Here is a 16,811-nt window from a genome sequence, read left to right as displayed (position 1 = left end):
TCAGCAGCTGGGCCCACAGACTCGGGCTGGGAGTGGCCAGGGGGGGCACTGGAGGGTGAGCAGAGCGTCCACCCCCACCTTTCCCACAGGCTACCCCCTGCAGCCCCATGGGACCAGCCTGGAACAGCAGGACACCCTGGCGCCGCCTCGCTCCTGAGTGCCAGGAGCAGCAAGTACTTAGCTTCTGCGGTCAACCTGGGGCCAGGCTGGCGGGCACCAGCCCTGGGAGGACCCGGCCAACCCAGTGCCAGCCACACGCTCGGCTTGCCAGGCCTAGCTGAAGGGAGGGGGCGGCCTCCTCCACACACAGCACAACTCACACACAACACACTCCACACACACACACCACACACACGCCCCCCCCACACACACCCCGCCCCCCACACACACACTCCCGCTGGCAGGTACAGGTGTCCGGTTTCTGTCCATAAGTCAGAGCTGTAACACCGAAGAAAATGTTACTTACAAACCAAAAAGCAATGTCATGTTTTTCTTTTCACTTTCAAAATAGCCGCTGTCTCCCTCGCTGCCTCTGCCCACAAACTCCTGGTGTGAATGATGGAAATTCACTTTTCCACAGCCCGAGGCCGCCTTGGGCTATGTGGGTCGGGGCCTGGTCACCCCCAGGGAGCCTCACATCAAAAACAGCATTTTTTATTAGAACACAAATAAAGCCGTCCCGACGTAGGAGGTTCTTGCTGCTTTTTCCCAAGGGTTACTATTTCCGGAGAAGGACGGGGTGTCGGCCAGAGGTGCGGGCCTCATGCGCCCTGTCCCGGGCCCTTGGGCAGGAGGTGCCGGACTCCTGGATGCACTGCCCCGCACAGGACAGGCACATGGGGGGGTGCATCGGTGGAGGGCAGGCAGGGCCCCGGGGGGGCCCCACAGGGCAGGCACATGGGTGCAGGGGGTGCGCATGGGCAGAGGGCGGGGCGGGGGGGACTGTGTTGCTTTTAGCTTCGGTGTCCAGGCGCATCGTGGTGAGCGGTGCCGGTCTGTGGCTGCCCCGCTGCCACTGCCTACCTTCCGGGGGTGCTCCCTCCTGGGGTGCTCTGCTGCCGTGACTGCCTGAGCGACACTCCTGCATGAAGTACTGATAGGAACAAATTGGAGGGACCACCTTTTTCTAGATTTTTCCATACATTGTGACCAGTTCGTGTTCTGGAGCTGGCCTGAGCCCCGAGACCAAGGAATTAGGCTCCAAGGACCGGAGGAGCACCCTGGGCTCGCAGGAGGACCCCTGCACCCCAGGAGCACCCTGGGTGGGGGGCTTTGCACTGAGCTGGGGATTCCTCAGAACCTTTATGAAGTGGATGGGTTTTTAGGTTCCCTGAAAGAATGAAGTCCCGCGCCTCCCCGCGGTGCAGGGTCAGTCTCAGCACCACGAAGCTGTCCCAGCCTCTGCAGTCCAAGTTCCATCCCCAGCCAGGGAGCTACCCACATGGCGAGCAGACCTCTCCTGTCCCCCCGCTGCTCCCCTCAGCAGTGGATTTCAGTGGATCCGCCTGTTCTGCTCCCCACTCTGTCTCTGGGGAGTCCTCTCACCCCTGCACCTCTGGCCTGCACCCCAGTTGTATAATAAATAAATAAATCTTTTGAAAAAAAGTAAAAGAATGAATGGGCAGCAGGTCTGCCTCTGCCTGCTGTGCAGAAGAGCTGCTATGGACGAGGGACTTGCGCTGGCCCCAACTCAGCTCCTGGAGGCAGGGTCTGGACACTCATGTGAACCGGCACCTCCAAGGGACAGCTGGAGTGGGGCCCGCACCGCCAACCGCCTGGGAAAGGGGGCCCTGGGTCCAGCCAGAAAGGGCATGGCTCTGGGACTGGAGGACAGTCTGAAGAAAAACTCAGGAACTGATGGACGTGAGGTCGTCGAGAAAGGACGGAGCCGGCGTAAACACGGAACACCAACGACGGGCGCCAGCACAGGCAGCAGCTCAGGCCTGCAGGAAGGTCCTCACGCAAGGAAGCGGGCAGGGCGGGGCAGGCGGAGGGCACAAGTGCAAGAAGGAAAATCTGAAAAGGGATTTCCAAGGGAGGGCTGCGCGGCTATCAGCAACACACACAAACAAGCAAACCATCAGGAAAAAGGGATGTGGCAGAAAATGCATTTAATTTTTTAATTTAAACAATTTTATTTATTTATTTATACAAGCACTGTGGAGAGTCAGAAGCGCCGGAGGGTGAGAGGATTCACCAGAGTCAGAGCAGGGAACAGAACAGGCAGACAAACAAAGTACACTGCTGAGGGGAGCAGCGGGTGCGGCAGGAGAGGTCTGCGCGCCATGTGGACCCTCCCCGGCCAGCCGGGATTGAACAGGCGCTACAGAGGCTGCGGGCAGCTTCGCAGCCCAGCGTTCAATTGCTGCGCCACAGGGAGGCCCAATTTCTTAATTTTCTTGTTTAAGATTGATTTATTATTTTTATACAAGAGCTGGGGTACCACCAGGACCACAGGCGTTGATCGGATTCACCAGAGCCAGAGCGGAGAGCAGAACAGGCAGATCTACAGAAATACAAGGCTGAGGGGAGCAGCTGAGAGACAGGATGGGTCTGCTGCACCTTGGGATTCTCACCAGCCAGCCAGGATCGAACCCGCAATGCAGAGGCCTCAGACAGGCTCACAGCGCAGCGCTCAAACTGCTACGCCACCGGGAGGATTGCAAAATGCATTTTATATGGGCGAGCAAAGAAAATTACACACTCAAGACACGGAAAGCAGGTAGAGCCCGGTGTCGGGGTCCTGCACGCAGCGCTCCAGCAGCTGCAGGTAGGTGAGGTTCTCGTGCGTGTTGGGGTCGAAGAAGCCCTTGGTGTCGTCGCCCGGGTCGGCCAGCACACGGCTCATGTCCTCGTCGAAGTAGCCGCGCTGGTAGGCCACGTCCACGGGCAGGCGGTGGCTGTGCACGGGGTCGATGATGCCGCCCGTGGCGATCTGGGCCTCGAGCAGGCGCAGGCCGTGGTCCCGCACGATCAGCCCCTTCTGCATGGCCTGGAACAGGGAGATCTGCTCGCCGGTGTAGGGGTCGGTGTAGCCGGTGACGGCGCGCTCGGCCGAGAGCAGCTTCTGGTAGGTGTCCCTGCCGAACACGCCCTCCGCAAAGGCCTCCTCCACCGTCAGCTTGCGGTTGCGCACGGGGTCGAGGAGGAAGCCGGTGGCCGCCTGGGCCTCCAGCAGCACCAGGGCCGTGCCGGGCCGCAGGACGCCCCTCTGCAGCGCGTCCGAGATGCTCATCTTCTCGGGCCGCCCGGCGCCGTCCTTGGGGGGCAGCAGCACGCCGGCGATGCTGCCCGTGCCCTCCAGGTAGCGCCGCACGCCGTCCGTGGCCGCCACCTCCCGCGGGGTCTTGGCGCCCTGGACCAGGTCCCGCAGGGCGTCGGGGCCAGGATCCTGGACGCCAGCAGCTCGGAGACCGACACCTGGCGCCGCAGGCCGGTGAAGGACAGCCGGCCCAGCCGCTGCTCGGCCTCCTCCACCAGCAGGGTGAGGGCGGCCACCAGGGCGGGCAGGCCCAGGTCCCCGGCCGCGTGCCGGGCCAGCAGCTGGGCCCGGCGCTCGGCGCTCAGGTAGGAGGAGGAGAGCACGTCCCACACGGACACGGGACGGCCCCGGAACTGCCCGACGCTCAGCTCCATGGTGGCGGCTCGCAGGGCCTGCTCCTGGCCGCGCCGGGCCGCGGCGTCGTGCTCGGTGTCGGCCGGGCGGCGGGGGGCGCCTGGCCCCCCTCAGCCGGCCCCCGCTGGCCGGGGGCGGCGTGCCGGCCGTCCAGGGCCAGCTCGGCCTCCTCGATGATGGTGGTCAGCCTGCGGGTCAGCGCGGGCAGGCCCAGCGCGCCCGAGCCGAACTGGGCCAGCAGCTGCTCCCGCGTGGCGCCGCTCACGTAGCCGGACGCCAGCACGTCCCACACGGGCACCGCCGGGCCCGCAGCTGGCCCACCCGGACCTCCATGGTGGCGGTGCGCAGGGCCGCCCGGGCGTCAGGGGCGCCGGGCTCGGGCCGCCGGTCTTGGCCCCGGCCAGCAGTGCGGCGAGGGAGGCGCCCACCTCCTGCGGGGTCAGCGAGCCCGCCCCGTACCTGCGCAGCAGGTCCTGCCGCTGGCTCTCGGACACCTCCCGGGAGAAGAGCAGCTCCCACACGGAGCGGGCCCGGCCCGGGGGGGGGCGCCCCCGCCCGGCGCCAGCTGCGTCTCCCGCAGGGCCTGCGCAGCTCCTGGCTCAGCTGGTGCAGGGCGGAGCCCGCAGGGGCCAGCTGCAGCATGTAGAGCCCGGTGTCGGGGTCCTGCACGCAGCGCTCCAGCAGCTGCAGGTAGGTGAGGTTCTCCTGCGTGTTGGGGTCGAAGAAGCCCTTGGTGTCGTCGCCCGGGTCGGCCAGCACGCGGCTCATGTCCTCGTCGAAGTAGCCGCGCTGGTAGGCCACGTCCACGGGCAGGCGGTGGCTGTGCACGGGGTCGATGATGCCGCCCGTGGCGATCTGGGCCTCGAGCAGGCGCAGGCCGTGGTCCCGCACGATCAGGCCCTTCTGCATGGCCTGGAACAGGGAGATCTGCTCGCCGGTGTAGGGGTCGGTGTAGCGGGTGACGGCGCGCTCGGCCGAGAGCAGCTTCTGGTAGGTGTCCCTGCCGAACACGCCTCCGCAAAGGCCTCCTCCACCGTCAGCTTGCGGTTGCGCACGGGGTCGAGGAGGAAGCCGGTGGCCGCCTGAGCCTCCAGCAGCACCAGGGCCGTGCCGGGCCGCAGGACGCCCCTCTGCAGCGCGTCCGAGATGCTCATCTTCTCGGGCCGCCCGGCGCCGTCCTTGGGGGGCAGCAGCACGCCGGCGATGCTGCCCGTGCCCTCCAGGTAGCGCCGCACGCCGTCCGTGGCCGCCACCTCCCGCGGGGTCTTGGCGCCCTGGACCAGGTCCCGCAGGGCGTCGGGGCCCAGGATCCTGGACGCCAGCAGCTCGGAGACCGACACCTGGCGCCGCAGGCCGGTGAAGGACAGCCGGCCCAGCCGCTGCTCGGCCTCCTCCACCAGCAGGGTGAGGGCGGCCACCAGGGCGGGCAGGCCCAGGTCCCCGGCCGCGTGCCGGGCCAGCAGCTGGGCCCGGCGCTCGGCGCTCAGGTAGGAGGAGGAGAGCACGTCCCACACGGACACGGGACGGCCCCGGAACTGCCCGACGCTCAGCTCCATGGTGGCGGCTCGCAGGGCCTGCTCCTGGCCGCGCCGGGCCGCGGCGTCGTGCTCGGTGTCGGCCGGGCCGGCGGGGGGCGCCTGGCCCCCTCAGCCGGCCCCCGCTGGCCGGGGGCGGCGTGCCGGCCGTCCAGGGCCAGCTCGGCCTCCTCGATGATGGTGGTCAGCCTGCGGGTCAGCGCGGGCAGGCCCAGCGCGCCCGAGCCGAACTGGGCCAGCAGCTGCTCCCGCGTGGCGCCGCTCACGTAGCCGGACGCCAGCACGTCCCACACGGGCACCGCCGGGCCTCGCAGCTGGCCCACCCGGACCTCCATGGTGGCGGTGCGCAGGGCCGCCCGGGCGTCAGGGGGCGCCGGGCTCGGGCCGCCGGTCTTGGCCCCGGCCAGCAGTGCGGCGAGGGAGGCGCCCCCTCCTGCGGGGTCAGCGAGCCCGCCCCGTACCTGCGCAGCAGGTCCTGCCGCTGGCTCTCGGACACCTCCCGGAGAAGAGCAGCTCCCACACGGAGCGGGCCCGGCCCGGGGGGGCGCCCCCGCCCGGCGCCAGCTGCGTCTCCCGCAGGGCCCTGCGCAGCTCCTGGCTCAGCTGGTGCAGGGCGGAGCCCGCAGGGGCCAGCTGCAGCATGTAGAGCCCGGTGTCGGGGTCCTGCACGCAGCGCTCCAGCAGCTGCAGGTAGGTGAGGTTCTCCTGCGTGTTGGGGTCGAAGAAGCCCTTGGTGTCGTCGCCCGGGTCGGCCAGCACGCGGCTCATGTCCTCGTCGAAGTAGCCGCGCTGGTAGGCCACGTCCACGGGCAGGCGGTGGCTGTGCACGGGGTCGATGATGCCGCCCGTGGCGATCTGGGCCTCGAGCAGGCGCAGGCCGTGGTCCGCACGATCAGGCCCTTCTGCATGGCCTGGAACAGGGAGATCTGCTCGCCGGTGTAGGGGTCGGTGTAGCCGGTGACGGCGCGCTCGGCCGAGAGCAGCTTGTCCCGGAGCTCTCCACCAACCACTCCTGGCCACCGCTGCCTCCACGGTTAGCCGCTGGTCACGCACGGGGTCGATGAGGAAGCCGGTGGCCGCCTGGGCCTCCAGCAGCACCAGGGCCGTTCCGGGCCGCAGGATACCCCTCCACATGGCCTCGTAGATGCTCATCTTCTCGGCCGCCCGGCGCTGTCCTTGGGGGGCAGCAGCACGCCAGCGATGTGCCCGTGCCCTCCAGGTAGCGCCGCACCTCCTGGGCCATACCCACGTCTGCTGTGGAGCGCCCTCCGCCCTCCAGGTCCCGGAGTGTGTCCGCGGCGATCACGCCTGCATGGAAAGAGCTCCAGTGCGGTGACTTGTCTCCTGAGCCCCCGGAACCACAGTGGCCTAGTCTGCGTCTCCCGGGCGTGGATCATTTGGGACACCGTCCCGCACCACCTCCTCTAGCGTGCGCTGGCTGTCCCGCTTGTACGCCCTCACTAGCTCGAGCTTCTTCTCCTCCGTCCCATACTCAGAGTTCAGCAGCTCCCACACTGAGGGTTCTGCCCCCGGAACCGCCCAACTGCCACCTCCACTCCTCTGCGGCCTCCAGAGCCCTCTGGTAGCCCCCGATCCGCCCTCTATTGTCCTGGGCATTTTTCCCCCCCCTGGGCCCGCCGACCACAGGGAACAGCAGCCAGCCCGTGCCTTCTTCCTGGCGGCTGCGCTCCTGGAGCTCTTGGTACGTGGCCCTCTGCTGTGTGCTCGGGTCCAGGAACCGCTTGTTCATGTGCTGCTGGTCAGTCACCAGGGCCAGGCTCTCCGGACGCAGATAGCCGCGTCTGTAGGCCGTGTCCAGCGGGAGCCGGTGGTGGTATCGTGGGTCGAGGACACCGCCCGTGGCCATCTGCACCTCAAGCAGCCTGAGGGCCTCGTCCCTCCTGACCAGCCTCTGCTCCATGGCCTGGAAGAGGGACAGTGTGTCACCCGTGGCCGGGTCCCTGCAGCCCCTGGCCGCCTGCTCCGCTGCCAGGAGCCTTTCCTCCATTCCTCACCAACGAGGCCAGCAGCCAGGGCCTCAGCAGAGACAGCCTCTGGTGTTTTTTGGGGTCAAGCAAGAACCCCGTGGCTGCCTGTGCCTCAAGCAGTTGAACCGCAAACCCCATGGGATGAGTCCTTTCTTGCTGGCCTCGTAGATGCTCAGGACCTCCCGGGTGTCGGGCACAGTGACCCCCGCGATGCAGCCACTGCCCTCCAGGTAGGGCCGCACGTGCTTCAGCTGGCAGAGGGCCTGAGCACCCAAGCTCCCCATGGGCAGTGCATCCAGGGTCTTCTTGTCGATGATGCCGGCGTTGAACAGCTCTGCGGCCGTCACCTCCCCACCGATGCCCGCCACCTTGACCGCCAGCCCTCGCTGCTCCGTCTCTTCCACAGTCTTGGTGATGATCTCCAGCAGCTGCTCCAGGCGTAGCTTCTGGGCCCTGTACTCCTGGACCAGGCTGCGCTTCCTGTCCTCGGGAAAGTACGGAGAGGACAGCAGGTCCCAGACAGACACTGTCAGGCCGGCAAACCTGCCCAGGCCCAGGTCCATGGTCTTTGACTGCAGGAACTGCCTGGTGGCTCCGTCGATGTACAAGTAGGTCTCACCTTTCTTCACTATCTGCAGCATGTAGAGCCCGGTGTCGGGGTCCTGCACGCAGCGCTCCAGCAGCTGCAGGTAGGTGAGGTTCTCGTGCGTGTTGGGGTCGAAGAAGCCCTTGGTGTCGTCGCCCGGGTCGGCCAGCACGCGGCTCATGTCCTCGTCGAAGTAGCCGCGCTGGTAGGCCACGTCCACGGGCAGGCGGTGGCTGTGCACGGGGTCGATGATGCCGCCCGTGGCGATCTGGGCCTCGAGCAGGCGCAGGCCGTGGTCCCGCACGATCAGGCCCTTCTGCATGGCCTGGAACAGGGAGATCTGCTCCCCGGTGTAGGGGTCGGTGTAGCCGGTGACGGCGCGCTCGGCCGAGAGCAGCTTCTGGTAGGTCTCCCTGCCGAACATGCCCTCCGCAAAGGCCTCCTCCACCGTCAGCTTGCGGTTGCGCACGGGGTCGATGAGGAAGCCGGTGGCCGCCTGAGCCTCCAGCAGCACCAGGGCCGTGCCGGGCCGCAGGACGCCCCTCTGCAGCGCGTCCGAGATGCTCATCTTCTCCTGCGTGTCCTGGACCAGGACCCCGGCGATGAAGTTGCCCCCTTCCAAGAAGCGCCGCACCCCGTCCATGGCTGTTACCTCCTGCACGGTCTTCCTCCCCTGGGTCAGTTCGTCCAGTGTCTTCTTGTCGATGAGCTGGGCCCGGAACATGTCGCTGGCGGACACCTGCTTGCGCAGTCCTCTGAAGGCAGGCTGGGGGGACCGCCCTGCCGAGGCCTCAATCAGCGTGCTGACAGCACTGACCACCTGGCGCAGGGCGGTGGCCCTCCCAGACTGGCAGAGGGTGGCCAGGTCCCGCCGCCTGTCGGCTGAGACGTACTCTGAGTGCAGGAGGTCCCAGAGGGACACGCTGTGGCCTTGGAAGCGGCCTGCGTTCACCGGCACCTTCATGGCCCTCAGCGCCACGGCCGTGTGCTCGTCCACCTCGAGCGCTGCATCCTGGGGCAGCGGCAGCAGCCAGACACCAGTGTCGGCATCCTGGACACAGCGCTCTAGGAGCTGCCGGTAAGTCAGCTTGTCCCGCTTGTGGGGGTCGAAGAAGAACTTGCTGTCCTCATCTGTCCCAGTCAGTGCCTGGCTCGTTGGCCCATCCAGCAGGCCACGCCTGCAGGCTGTGGCCTGGGGAAGGTGCACCCCATAGACAGGGTCTATTGCGCCCCCTGTGGCCAGCTGGGCCTGCAGCAGGGGGAGGCCCTCGCTCCGGGGCACCAGCCCCTTCTCCATGGCCTGCCACAAGGAGAGGGAGACCCTGGAGCAGGGGTCAGTGTGTCCGGCCACCACCAGCTCCACCTGCCCGAGCTGCTCACTTAGCGCCCCATCCACCAAGCCGACTTTGACTGCGTCCTCCACCGACAGTCTTTGATTGCTCATGGGGTCAATCAGTGAGCCGGTGGCCACCTGGGCCTCCAGCAGCCTCCGCCCCAGGCCCTCGGGCAGGAGCCCGTCCCTCACGGCCTGGGAGATGCTCACCGTGGCCCCCGAGGGCTGCAGCCGCACCCCGGCCACGCAGCCAGTGCCCCACAGGCAGGCCTTCACTGCAGGCTGCTCCGTGGCCTCAGCGGGAGACAGCCTGCCCTGGGCCAGCGCCTCTAGCGTCTCCTGCGTGATGATGCCAGCGTCCAGCAGCCAGACGGCGGGGACCTCGCCCCTGGGGCCTGGCAGGGTGACATGGGCCTGTGCCTGCAGCTCCGCCACCTGCAGCTGCGCACACACGGCCTCCCGCAGCTGAGGCACGTTTGTCCTCCCAGCCCGAAAGTCCTCCAGGAAGGCCTCGCGCTGTTCTTCAGTGAAGTGGCAGGACCCCAGGAGCTCCCAGAGGGATGAGCCGTCCTCGGCCCCCTGAGTGGCCTGCAGGGCCTCCTGGACCTGCTGGTCTGTGGGGACGGTGGGAGCGCCCTCGGGCAGGGGCAGGAGGTGAAGGCCGGTGGCCTCGTCCCGCACACACTGCTGCAGCAGCCTGGCATAGCTGGTGAGAGCTCGGCCGTCTGGTGTGGGGAAGGTCTCTGTGGTGCGGCACAAGGCTGATTCCATCTCCTGGTCGATGAAGCCACGCTGGGCGGCCACGGACATGGGGAGGTGGTAGTGGCCGGTGGGGTCAATGACCCCTCCTGTGGCCACCTGGGCCTCGAGGAGGCGGGCAGCCTGCTTCACGGGGACAAGGCCCTTCTTCATGGCCTGGAACAAGGACACGGGCCCCCAGAGAAGGGGTCTCTGAAGCCGGTGAGGGCGCCCTCGGCCCGCCTCAGCCTGCCATACAGCTCGGGCCCCACTAGCTCCTGGCGCACGGCCTCATCCACTGAGAGGGTCTCCCCACTGCGGGGGTCCACCACGGCACCGGTGGCAGCCTGGGCCTCCAGCAAGGCCAGGGCCACGCCTGGTCCCAGCAGCTTCTGCTTCATGGCCTGGTAGATGCTGAGCTGCTGGCAGGTGGAGGGCAGGAGCACCCCACCCACGGCCCCCGAGCCCCGCAGCGCCCTGAGGACAGCGTCCAGGCGGAGCAGGGCCTCGGGACTCACTGCCCCTGCCAGCACCTGGTCCAGCAACTCCTGGTCGATGACGCCGGCCTCCAGGAGCTGGTGGGCGGTGACCTGGCCCCGCAGGGCGGGCAGCCTGATATCCGCCCACCTGCCCATCTCTGTCTCTAGCAGCTGCGACACCTGCTCCAGCGAGACCTGGCCCCGGCAGAAGCCGCGCAGGAGCTGCCTGCGGGTGTCCTCGCGAAAGTACTCAGAGTTGAGCAGCTCCCAGGCGGAGACCCTGAGGCCCTGGAACCGCCCATGCCTCACCAGCAGCAGCAGGCCCTGGAGGGCCCGGCGGGTGGCACCATCCACCAGCTGGGGCCGTGTGCTGCTGAGCGGCAGGAGGCGCAGCCCGGTGTCGGGGTCCTGCACGCAGCGCTCCAGCAGCTGCAGGTAGGTGAGGTTCTCCTGCGTGTTGGGGTCGAAGAAGCCCTTGGTGTCGTCGCCCGGGTCGGCCAGCACGCGGCTCATGTCCTCGTCGAAGTAGCCGCGCTGGTAGGCCACGTCCACGGGCAGGCGGTGGCTGTGCACGGGGTCGATGATGCCGCCCGTGGCGATCTGGGCCTCGAGCAGGCGCAGGCCGTGGTCCCGCACGATCAGGCCCTTCTGCATGGCCTGGAACAGGGAGATCTGCTCCCCGGTGTAGGGGTCGGTGTAGCCGGTGACAGCGCGCTCGGCCGAGAGCAGCTTGGCGAACACGTCGGGGCCAATGATGCCGGCCCTCAGCGCCTCCTCCACAGAAAGCCTGCGGTTCTCCCTGGGGTCGATGAGGAAGCCGGTGGCAGCCTGAGCCTCAAGGAGGATGAGTGCCGTGCCCGGCCGCAGCAGCCCCTTCCCGCGAGCCTGGTAGATGCTGACTGGCTCCTGGGTGTCCGGCAGGAGCAGGCCCGCGACGCAGCCCGTGCCCTGCAGGTACCTGTGCACCGAGTCCAGGCGGCCCACATCCTGGGCCGTGGCCTGGCCCCGCAGCAGCTGCTCGTACACGTCCCGGCCGATGATCTCGGCCTCTAGAAGCTCTCCCGGCGTCACCATGGCCCTCAGCCCGGCGAAGGTGACCTTGGCTGTGGCCACGGCCTGCTCCATGGTGGTCCTCAGTACGGCCGCCAGCTCCTGCAGTGACAGGGCCCCTTCCCGATGCTGCTGCGCCAGAGTAGCCCGCTGCCCTGCGGGGACAGCCTCGGAGAAGAGCAGCTCCCAGAGGGATGTGGGGCGGCCCTGGAATTTGCCCACCGAGACAGTGGTCGTGGCCTCGCTCAAGGCCTGCCGGGTGCTGTGCTCAATGAATGGGGCCCCCCAGGGCTCCTCCCCAAGGCCGCCCCCTGACAGGGGCAGGAAGGCCAGCCCCGTCTCGGGGTCTGTGACGCAGCGGGCCTGCAGCTGCGCATAGCTGAGGCTGCTCCCGGTGCTGGGGTCTGAGAAGCCAGCTGCCCGTGAGAGCTGCTGCTGGGTCTCCCTGTCCAGGCAGCCGAGGCGCAGAGCAGCCTCTGGGGACAGCCGGAGCCTGCGGACTGGACAGATCAGCCCCCTGTGGCCAGCTGGGCCTCCAGCAGCCGCAGAGCCAGTGACTGCTCCACCAGCCCCTTCTTCATGGCCTGGAAGAGGGGGATGCGGGTGCCAGTGAAGGGGTCGTGGTACCCTGTCACAGCCTGCTCTGCCTCCAGGAGGCGCCCGTGCAGCTCAGGGCCCACCAGGCCTGCCCTGACCGCCTCGTCCACCCCCAGCTGCTGGCCCGTGGCTGGGTCTACCAGCGTGTAGGTGGCAGCCTGAGCCTCCAGGAGTGGGACGGCGGCGCCCGTGGGGAGCAGGTGCTCGGCAGCGGCCTGGCAGAAGCTCTTCTTGTGGCCGGCGGGCAGCAGGACGGCCCCCGCCACACTGCCTGTGCCCCGCAGGCTGCGCTGCACCTCAGGGCGCGCGCTCACATCAGACACAGCCAGACTGCCCTCCCGCAAGCCGCGGGCTGTCTCCTCGTCCAAGACGCCTGCCTGCAGCAGCTCCTCCAGGCTAACCGCCCCGCTCAGGGTACAGAAAGTGGTCTTGAGGGGCAGGAGGGGCAGTCCTGTGGCGGGGTCCTGCACACACCTGCCCAGCAGCTCGCGGTAGGGCAGCCGCTCCAGAGTGTTGGGGTCCAAGAAACCTGGGGTCCCCGTACCAGGCTTGTGCTCGGACAGGCTGAGCCAGGTCTCCTGGTCCAGCAGGCCCTGCTGGCAGGCCAGTGCTGGGGTCACACGCTCGCCTCGGGTGGGGTCCACTAGGCCCCCTGTGGCCAGTTGGGCCTCCAGCCAGCTCCTCCCCAGGGCTGGGTCCACGACCTCCTTCCCCATGGCCTGGAAGAGGGCCAGCTTCCCTCCCCCGTAGGGGTCAGGGTAGCCCGTGACTGCACGCTCAGCGGCCAGCAGCTTCTCCTTCAGCTCCAGACCCACCAGGCCCTGCTGCAGGGCCTCGGACACGGGCAGCAGCTGGCCTTGAGTGTGGTTCACGAGGCCCCCGGTAGCCGCTTGGGCCTCTAGCAGAGTCACTCCCAGCCCACTGGGCAGGAGGCCCTGCTTCATGGCGGCGTAGATGCTCTGGACTTGGCCAGAGGCCTCCACATACACCCCGGCGATGCTCCGGGCCTGTGGCACCTCGGCCGGGGCCCCAGCGGGGCTGATGGCTCCCAGCACCATCTTCATGGCCTCGGGGACAAGGGTGGGCTCCGTGACCGGGATGTCCACAGGAGAGGCGTGGCCGTTCATGGTGTCAGCTGCGGCCCTGCTGAGACAGGGCACCCAGTGAGGATTGTGCGGCTGCCTCCTGGGGTCAAGGGTCAGCATCCCGCGGCGGGGGGTGGTGGGGGTGGGCTCAGCCTGAGGCTGGCCAGAGCCAGAAGGAAGTGGGCCAGGCTTCCTCCTGGAGGACGCCATCTGGCCTTTCCTCCAGCGGCACCCTCAACCCTTGCACCCTCCCCTGGGGTCCTGGGGCGCCCCCTGGGCCCAGCCCCGTCCTCCAGCCTGATGGACTCAGCCCAGCTCTGCTTGCGCTGGGGCTGGCCTCACATCTTCCTGCCCCAGAGTCACCCTTTGCCCCTGCACCCCTGGGTGACCTCCAGCCAGGCCCTGCTTCCCAAGGCCCTGCCTCTGTGCCTCCCTCCACGCACCCCCCCCCCCCGCCCGTAGCCCGCCCCTCACATTCCTGCACCCATGCTCTGGCCAAGAGAGCACCCAGGGCAGCCTGGCAAGGAGACTCTGCCTCCAAACCCAGCAGATGCATTTCCTGTGTGACTCCCCACCCCCACCCCTGCAGGTTGCTCTGCTCCACCTGTCACCCCTGATTCAGGGTTCCCTGGTGCCCACAGCCACACTGGCTCCCAGCCCAGTCACCAATACAGATGCTCTGGGCCGGACGGGGCTGCAGGGGGTGCTGCAGGGTGTAGGGGGCTGTGGGGTGGAAGGGGCCTGCAAGGGGGGGGCTGTGGAGTGGGGGGCTGCAGAGCAGGGGGAACTGCGGGATGGGGGTCCTGTGGGGAGGGTGTGCTTCAGGGTGTGGGGGCTGTGGGGGGCTGCAGGGTGTGGGGGCTGCAGAGCAGGGGGAATTGCGAGATGGGGGCTGCGGGTGGCAGGAGTAGGACAGGGGCTTCCTAGCAGCCGGCCACTCCCCAGGCACAGCTACAGGCGCTGGGAGGTGGGCAGGACACAGGTGGTAGGAGGGGGGCACTGCCAAGCAGCCCTGGCTTTGGAAAGCATGAACAGCTGTGCGCGCCCCTCTGGACAGCACCGGCTGCTGGAGCGGAGGGTGCTGACCCCTGGTGGGGCAGGCTGAGGCAGCTCCGGTGGGAGGCCAGGGCGCGCCCAGCGCCAGCTCAGGCTGCTGCTCTGTGTGGGGACTCCCGCCTGGCAGGACGGCGGCACGGGGCCTTGGGGGAGGGCAGGCCTGGCCCCGCCACCCCTCAGGGACCTGCGGCCCCAGCCCTAGGGCCGGAGTTCAGCCATCCTGGCCGCCGGGAACAACGCATCCACACCAGGGGTGTGGCAGGGCCAGTGAGCAGAGGGCCCTGGCCCAAGAGGGTGACCCACTGCAGGGAGCTGCCTGAGGGGTGGCCGGGGCTGGCGCTGCTGCCTGAGGTGGTGAGGGCCGCTTGGGGGACCACCCAGCAGCGGAGGCCTGGCTGAAGGGCCCAGTCAGACCCCGGGAGGCCCATGACCCGTCAGCGCTGGCCCGCCGGGCTTTCTGCTCACCACTGGGGCTGCCCCAGGGACAAATCCCTGTGTCCTGCGTGCGGCTGACACCGGCTGCCCTGGCCGTCCAGGGCCCACAACGTCCCGCTACCCTGCTCGGCCTCAGGAGGCCCTGCCCTCTCGCTCCGTGTCCGGCTCTCAGCCCAGACCCTGCCTGACCTTGCTTTGCTGCCAGAGGTAGCCGCGAGGGCCTGTCTCCTCTCAGGTGGGCTTTGCTGGTGCCGTGGGGGTCCGAGTGCTCTCAGGAGCCGGGGCAGCCGCCAGCCCGGGAAGGGCAGTCAGAGCAGTGCGCTCACCGGGTCGGGCCAAGGCGGGGCAGGAGAGGCCCTTGCACCCAGTGGGATCGGGCCCCTGGGGTGGCCCTCCTCTGTGGTGACCATGAGCCGGGGGGGGGGCAACAGGGGAGGGCCGGTGGGCATGGGAGACTGGCGCCCCTCCCACGTCGCAGAAACCAAGATGCTGGGCAGACAGAGCCCTCAGGAGCGGGGGTGGGGCAGGGAGGAGGACCACCTCGGGCCACCAGGGCAGGAGAGCAATTCCTGAGCAGGATGAGTCGGGTGCCCTTGGGTGAGGCCCTGGGTGAGGCCGCCCTTTGCCACCACCCTGCAAGGCAGCTCCCCACCCAGCCTAGGACTGGGACGGGTGGGTGCTGGGTCCAGATTGCCCCAACGCACACAAGGCAGCACCTTGCCCTTTGCCCGGCCACGAGCCTCTGGGAAAGTCCTGCCCACCCAGGGCCAAATTGGACAGTGTGGCCTGGGGACCGGCACAGGGCCTGCGGCAGGCGGCTCCCGCAGTGGGCAGGGCCCTCCTCCCCCCTGGCACCGGGGGCCACCCTCTCCACTGATCACCCTGGAGGGGGCCGGGAGGAACCAGCTGGCAGGGCCCAGCCCAGAAGGCCACCCTCCTGCTGGGAGATCGCTGGAGGCCTGACCCCCACCTCGCAGGCCACCGCTGCCCGCCCCTGCCTGGCACCCAGGGCTGGGGAGGCCCCCGTGTGGGCCAGCCAGCTCCGAGGGCGACCTGCCCGCGCACCCACCTCGGGGTCAGGCCCAGAGCTCGCGCAGGGGTGTCGGCTCCGGGGTGTCGGCTCCGCTCGGTGCTGCTCAGCCGTGTGCCCCGCTGGCCGCCGGCGCTGGCTCCGCGGGCAGTCGCTGGCCTCGCCCCGCGGCCTCCCGCAGCAGCATTTGAAGCCGCGCGAGGCCCCTCCCACCCTGGAGGCGGCGGGGCGGGGGCGCCCGGGGGTGGGGCGGGCAGGTGCCGGGAAGCCGGCCGGCCGGCCCGCCCCACACACCCCCCGAGGCGGGGAGGGAGCCCGGCTGGGGCTTGCGGAGCAGCGGGGCCGCGGCCTCTCCCGCCCCGCGCGGGTGGGCGCTCCCGCGGCCGGGACCGCGTCCGCCAGGGCCGGGCGCACCTGCCCGCGCGGCTGTGCAGCGCCCTTGCGGCCCCGGCGGCGGGGGCCGGGGAAGGGCGCGCGCAGGGGCTCGGCCCGGCTCCTGGCGCTGCTGCCTCGCTCGGTCCTGGGTCTTTTCGGCCAGGTGGCCTCAGGGTGCCCCTGAGCCTGCCCCTCTGTGCCCCTCTGTGCCCTTGACCAGTGAAAAGGTCTCTGTGCGCCCAAACGCTGGCGCCTCTGTCCGGAAGGGACGGCCTCAGCCCACCGGCCCCGCCTCCGTGCTCAGGGCAGCTGCGGTGCCCAGGCGCCCGCCCCAGGGCAGGGGTGCAGGCCCAGAGCCTTGGGAGCTCCACCCGGGGCACGCTCCCGGCTGGTCCTCCGCTCTGCTGCCCAAAGGTTGGGGTGACGTGGTCTCAGTGGCCCTCCACTCCTCCCACTGGCCAGGACCAAGGTGCTCCCAGTCCCACGGAGGCCTCAGCCCCCGCCCCGCCGTCTTACCCCTACACGGTGGTTCTCACCAGACCCTCACCCTGGGCCACCCAGCCCCCCACGGCCCTGCGCAGGCACAGAGGGCAGGTCCGTGCTCCAGGGAGGGCGCTGGGGTCAGAGCCCCCCATGGTCCCCGGGCCCACCCTCCTGAGGCACCCTGGGCCCTCACTGGATGGCCGGTCCCTGTCCCCACCCCACACTGGCCACGCTGTGTGGCTGCTGCAGGGGTGCCCTGACCTCTGGCATGGGCAGGTCAGCCACTCAGCCCTGCTTGCTGGCCACTGGGACCCATCCATGGAGCCCGCAGGCGCGGTGGTGCTGACGGTACGTGGGCCAGCGTGGTCTGAGCCGCTCCCTCTTGCAGCTGAACCCTTGCAGTGAGCGTCCCTCCTGGACCCCGG

The 16,811-nt window shown here is 68.9% G+C and overlaps 1 protein-coding gene across 1 annotated transcript; it reads right to left on the bottom strand.

The window, feature by feature from the left end:
* Positions 1-2,660: 2,660 nt before the first annotated feature.
* EPPK1 (epiplakin 1) lies at positions 2,661-15,596 on the bottom strand. Its single transcript, XM_037527605.2, is given in 25 exon segments — positions 2,661-3,387; positions 3,390-3,776; positions 3,779-3,916; positions 3,919-4,002; positions 4,005-4,158; positions 4,161-4,201; positions 4,204-4,632; positions 4,635-5,312; positions 5,315-5,581; positions 5,584-5,655; positions 5,658-6,035; positions 6,038-6,165; positions 6,167-6,311; positions 6,314-6,355; positions 6,358-6,469; positions 6,471-6,560; positions 6,562-6,674; positions 6,677-6,707; positions 6,710-7,158; positions 7,161-7,193; positions 7,196-7,276; positions 7,279-9,993; positions 9,996-11,837; positions 11,840-13,065; positions 15,568-15,596. Coding segments are annotated over 24 exon segments (10,302 nt in total). The 5' UTR covers positions 13,050-13,065; positions 15,568-15,596; the 3' UTR covers positions 2,661-2,704.
* Between the last annotated feature and the right edge of the window lie 1,215 nt (positions 15,597-16,811).

This window comes from Talpa occidentalis, unplaced genomic scaffold, assembly GCF_014898055.3.
Source record: "Talpa occidentalis isolate TD23 unplaced genomic scaffold, MPIMG_talOcc4v2.1, whole genome shotgun sequence".
Lineage (NCBI taxonomy): Eukaryota > Metazoa > Chordata > Mammalia > Eulipotyphla > Talpidae > Talpa > Talpa occidentalis.
The sequence above is the reverse complement of the archived record's forward strand: the minus strand, read 5'-3'. Positions and strand labels throughout refer to the sequence as shown.